At 39.2% G+C, this 5,879-nt stretch overlaps 1 protein-coding gene across 2 annotated transcripts in view; it reads right to left on the reverse strand.

The window, feature by feature from the left end:
* LOC107098108 (cadherin-8-like) overlaps positions 1–5,879 on the reverse strand; it is a 235,789-nt gene that overhangs the window by 34,490 nt on the left and 195,420 nt on the right. For both annotated transcript variants that reach the window (XM_015395576.1, XM_015395575.1), the window contains exon 7: positions 5,446–5,693. In XM_015395576.1, coding sequence (XP_015251062.1) covers positions 5,446–5,693 — 248 coding nt within the window. The remainder of the gene's footprint in view (positions 1–5,445; positions 5,694–5,879) is intronic.

The raw sequence follows: 5,879 nt of genomic DNA on the forward strand, positions 1-5,879 counted from the left end.
TAGCCTTCATTTTCTACTCACTGCAAAAAATGGAAATCTGTATGAGTTATTTTTGTTTAAATTGAGTGAATTTTGTCTTGAATTGAGGAGATAAGTAAGACACCTTGCCAATGGAACAAGACAATTTACATTTAAAATAAGAAAAAAAAAATTGCTTTGTCTTATTTCAAGTGAATATTATCTAATTGTCTTATTTTAGCAGTAGAAATACTGATTCCATTGGCAAATCGTCTTATTTACCTACTAAAATGAAGGGTAAATACACTTATTTTAAGAAATTTTGTACTTATTTCTAGATGGTTTTTGAAGTGTAATTCATTTTCTACCGAATATTTGAAGGTAATTTTCAATGATTTTCATGGTTGTATTCACCAAAATCATTCCCTGGAGTAAACAACGCTCTATTGGATACATGAAGTTTTGTTTGAAAACCTAATCCTGCTCTTAACATCCCCAAATTTGTTTTCTTTCATATCTTTCTTTGATTGTTGTGTTCCTCAGCCTTCATGCACTGCAAAAATAGAATGCCATTGGCAGATCATCTTATTTACCTGCTAAAATTAAGGCTAAATATACTTAATTTAAGAATTTTTCACTTATTTCTGGATCGTTTTTGCAGTGGGATGCTGTTTCTTTGTTGTTTGGTCTCCATCCTGCAGCTGAAATTATACTAAGTGGAGTCTCAAGAAGAAATAGTTGACCTGAAAAGGAAAACACCTACTGGATCTTATTCATGGGTGTCATAGTAAAGTGGGATGAGTCCAAAGAAAAGAACAAACTTTTTAGATATATTTGAGAAAATCCGTTATCTGATGTGTGATTTTCCATTTTCTTCACATCATCCACTACTTTTCTGTTTATCTACTCACATAAAATCCCATTAAAACACCACACTTGGTGGTTTTAACCAGAAAAAAAGGGAAAACGTACTACAACTGCAATGCTCTGCAGATCAATCTTTTCCGACTTCAAAATTGTCAAAAGAATCTGGTTGATGGTGAGTTATGAAAGCAAAACCTATTTGCATAAAATGGAAAAAAGGGGGAAAAAAAGTTGTAGCAGTTATTGTTTACTGTGAATATAATTTAATTCAATTGTAAGAGCGAGCGTAGCGATAGAGCTGACACTAAGGTATTCACGATTGTTTCTCACTTTTTTTTTTTTTTTTAGTTTTATGGAAAAATATTGGACCTGAATATATAAAAGTATGATGACAAAAACATCATAACCGAACAAGTATATTACACCTTCCTACAATGTTTCAGACTGAATAATATCTAATAATGGTAGAGCCAAAGTTTGGGATTTGGCTTGTTATCTGGCAAGGGTTTTCCCCCCTCAGGCTGTTCATTATTTAGAAACACCTGTGATGTTATATAAAAGCCTTTGCTGAGGGTACAGCTCTCTTTCAGCTAGTATATTTTGTAGGATTAAAATCTCCCAGCCTGTAATCATTTTATCAGCACAGTGCTCAGACATACAGGCTAATACAAAGCGTGACTGGAAGTACAATCAAACTGTCTTTGAGGTTTAGGCTGATGCATCATCTTAAGGCCTCCACACGACAATACTTTGTTTCATCTCACCCCCCACCGACAGCCCAAAGAAAGCACTCAACATCTGTGATGGATGCTCTTAGAATTATGCACCCGAGGATGGAGGTACAGTTGCAAAAAAGAAAAGCCAAAAGAATATGCTAGCTCTGAATTGTAAGAAAGGATGCAAAAACATATTTATATGCTGTAAGTATGTCCAAAGCAAAGTAGGAGCCAAAATGGAAAATATGGTTATGAAAAACTAATCACATCCTCGTTCTTTCAATTTGAACTATAAACAAAGAGCCAGATCTTGCTAAATTAAGCACAGAATTATCTAATCATCATGTAGAGTGACTGCAGTGCAACCTAGAAAACCACATCCAAATGACATCAGAGAACAAACTCTGTCTATCTGTTCCGGAACTTTCTCAGACTACTTTCCAACAATCTTTATATCAGTCTATAATGAGAAAAACATCTACAAGGTGGAGCGTTGGTGTCCGATATTTGCAGGTGTGAAAACCCACACTCCGACTTGTGTACTTTGCATCACGGCCCTGTTGCACAGCCCAAGTGGACCAACACTTGAGGTCAGAAAATATTTCCTCCAAAGATCTTGTCCCATAAGACCACAGCAGATTTTTCCAACGCTCTTGTCGAACATCACTATTGAATCTAATCGGAGCAACTTGACAGTGAGGTCTGGAATGATTCAGTTGTTCTGAATTATTTGGTAACCGATTGGATGAAACACTCTTGGAGCAATTTTGGTATCCTTCTTGAGTGCATCTGGGCATGTTCACCACAGTTCTATGTTGTTGTTTTTTTTGGTAATAGCAGCTTTTATTTTGGTTTGCTGGAAGTCTTAGAAATGGCTACGTAACACTATGAGATTTTTTGCTTTTTTCGGGCCAACTTTCCAGTCATGCATGAATTTTTCGATCGCCCCGACTTTTGTAGTATACAGGGGGTAACAGCCTCTCACTACCAACTCCCAATCAAGAATCGTGAGTTCAGGTAAAAAATTAAACATGTTTGATTTTAGGTCAACCATTGTGGGCAAATCGCTCAGTGTGCAAACAAGGACTCTTCTTCTTCCTCTTAGACGAAAACACAGAAGCATGGCGGGGGTGCAAAGAGTGAAATGGAGATCCTTCTGTAAAATTGACAGACCGTCGTAGCCACGTTTGCTCAACCATGTCTTTGTCCAAATATGTCGTCACCTTTTCTTTGTAGGGCTTTCAGCAGGAAAGGATAGGAATCCAGTTTGTGTGGGTAGTGTTTTTGTTTGTTTTCCCTCCACCACCAGGTGGCGCCTGGTTCTCGTTGGCCTTCTCACACACCTACAGATGGTTGCCTTAAGCTACTGACTGCCACTACCTCGACGCCAGAGTGTTTGCCAGTTTTGGATACCCTAACCAAGCTGAGTTTTGCTGAGTTGAACTGAGTTTTTGTCACCTGAGTCTTAACCTTGTTGTTTTTTGCCTTTGCCTCTCGGCAGGAAGTCATCCTGCAAACTGGATGTTTTGGACCTTCTCCCCCTGGAAGGATTGTCTGAGCATCAAACTGAGCTGAGGATTAAAACAAGGGGTTTGGATCTACTTTTGTTTGGGCATTGTTGGTCTCTCTGAGCAGGGAATTCATCTCCACAAGAGACAGTTCAAGTACCATTTGAAATCTAATTGGCAGTGAGCTCCTCCGTTCCTCAAGGAAACACCTCAACCTGGGTAAACCCTGTCCGCCCTCCAACGAGCAACTCCATTACTGGAACAACCCACACCGACTGGATTCAGAGAAACACACCTTTTACTGGAAACGTAAGTCCCGTTGCCTTTATTCCCTTTTTGGAAATCAAAGCTCAAATTTCCCACTGAGCCTGAACTAACCACAAGAACTTCCGTTTCACTTTTCATTCCTGGTTTGCCAGTGTTCAGAGCAGCACTGGATCCATCTCTACCAGTTCTCAATAAACCTGTTAAACCTTCCCTTGGTCTCTCTGTGTGGTTTCCTGCATGTGGGTCAGATCTTAGAATTAAATCATGACAGCTCATTTAGCTTCTGGATAGAAGAGTCAGAGTAGCGCCATCTCACTGCGGAGCTGAGTCCTACCTGGTTTTTTTTGACGTACTGTGTTAGCAGGTGGATTGCATCAGAGTGTTGGGCCTCAAAATGTGAGAACATACATCGTGAACTGTAGCTGCGTGCAACAATTGAACAAATCATACAGTGTATGCTACCCTTTGACCTTTAATGGAGTGAACAGCAAAAACTATGTTATGGGAAGGATAGAAACTGCTGTGCTTAATCTGGAGAGCCTTTAGCCTTCCAGACATCATTACACAACTAAAACACACTTTGACGATGCTAGTCATATTGCAATGATAGCCTTTCAAAAAAAAACACAAGTTACACAAATTTGGCAAAACACAAACCAAAACATATAAAGGCGTGTACCTTTCTAAATTTCCATGAGTCTGTGACCATACAGTATATCATGTCACTCAAAAGAATATGGGATTCCTTATTGCACCAATGAGGAACTGCGATTGGAACCATACACACTCTTTTTCACATCTTTTTCCTTACTGCCAGCACTATCCAGACATAACCGTTTTGATGAATTTGATGCAGCCTGATGCATTTTAATGCCACTTAAACATATTTATGGAGCATTCAATAAAACAAGTTTTGGACAAACTTTCATCTGCAATATCTTAAATTTGGCAAATAGCCACAACAACATGGAGGTAAAAAACAAAATAAATGACTAAAAGTCAACTGTTTCAGTGAAAACGTTCTTGGGCTAACCCAAAACGTATCCAAGCAACCTTGTCCATAAGGAGGAAGGCATATGACCCAGTTTAAAGCTGTTAAAGATAAGACTGAATATTTATATGTGGGCAGATATATAGCTGGAAATGCACAAAAAGTCCTCGGCAGGAGGGTGATGCCATCTGCAGTCACACTCATTCATTATTTAATCACTTCCTCCTTCAAGAAGAAACTGAACAAAAATAAACAGAGTATTTTTCAAAAGTAACCATTACTGTAACTTTCTAGTTAATATAAAGAACATTTCAAGATGAGTTCACAAACATTTCTTTATCATTCTTAATACTAAAACACAAACGTATTCTCATAAACATAAGAACTTGCCAACATAAAAGGCCAAAAAGATCAAATATGCCATAAAACATGAGAGTAAAGGCATCCTGCTACCTCAGGGCTGAATTCCTAAGTTTCCAATTTTCATCTATATACATGAAAATGCTGCTGGAAATGTAGAAAAAAAAAAGGAAAGTAGAATAGACCTGTCCTGCTCTATAGAATCAACCAATCTCTGCAACCCAGCCTGCTCTCTGCTAGCCAGGCAATTACACACAACCTGTTGAGTGTTGTCCCGGGAATGCGGTCAGCAAGTCACTGGAGAATTAATGAAATGCCAAAGTGGAGGGAGAGAAATTGCCTGTATAACCTGTCCTCAAGGTGCCCTTGTGGTATTTCCTAGAATAAGTCACACAAGCGAAGAACCTATTCTGTTCCTGATAGGCTGCTCCCACACTGCAAAAGGAAGTTACGCCTTTTTTTAAATAAATCTCATGATCTACTTTATAATTTTTTTTGTCATCTCTAGAATGGAGTGCAATCATAAGGTTTCTTCCTTTGTGCTTGAAGCACCTCCTCATGTTCCAAAGGTCAGCAACATGAGGAAAATTAACTGCATGCCAGAGTGTCAACCCCTTTATTAAAACAAGTCATTACAGCCTGAAAAGAATTTCATCCAATTTCTACTAAAGATCTATTACCGAGCTTTTTTTCCAGCTTTATGTGTTGAGTTAGCAGCGGTAATATTTCAGCTGTAAAAGCTAAAGGCTGTGTCAGCGGATCATTGTTCACTAGGGCTTACCTGACGACGCTCCCGTAGGAGTCTGGATCCCTGGCGGTGACCGCCCCTATCACCGTGTTGATGGGAGCATTCTCTTTCACCTCCAGTAGATACATGGGTTTGGAGAAAACCGGAGGTTCGTCAGCATCTTCCACCACTATCTTGACTGTGGCTGTATCCTTGAAGGGCACACCGCTGCTGGGCTCCGAGCGAACGTTGGTCGCCTCAACCCTCAACGTGAACGCTTTCTTGCTCTCATAATCTAAGGGCTGGAAGGAGACACAGATTGACAAGGTCAACAGGACACTCCTCATCCTCAGCTTACATAAGACCCATTATAAAAAGTACAAATAGGCATCCCCATATGATAATACAAAGAAATGTACCTATTAGGGCGAAACAATAATCGGATTTATTCACTAATCGGTTACTAAACTAATTTAGTAACCGATTAG

This window comes from Cyprinodon variegatus, unplaced genomic scaffold (genome assembly GCF_000732505.1).
Source record: "Cyprinodon variegatus isolate N-32 unplaced genomic scaffold, C_variegatus-1.0 Scaffold747, whole genome shotgun sequence".
NCBI classification, from domain to species: Eukaryota; Metazoa; Chordata; class Actinopteri; order Cyprinodontiformes; family Cyprinodontidae; genus Cyprinodon; species Cyprinodon variegatus.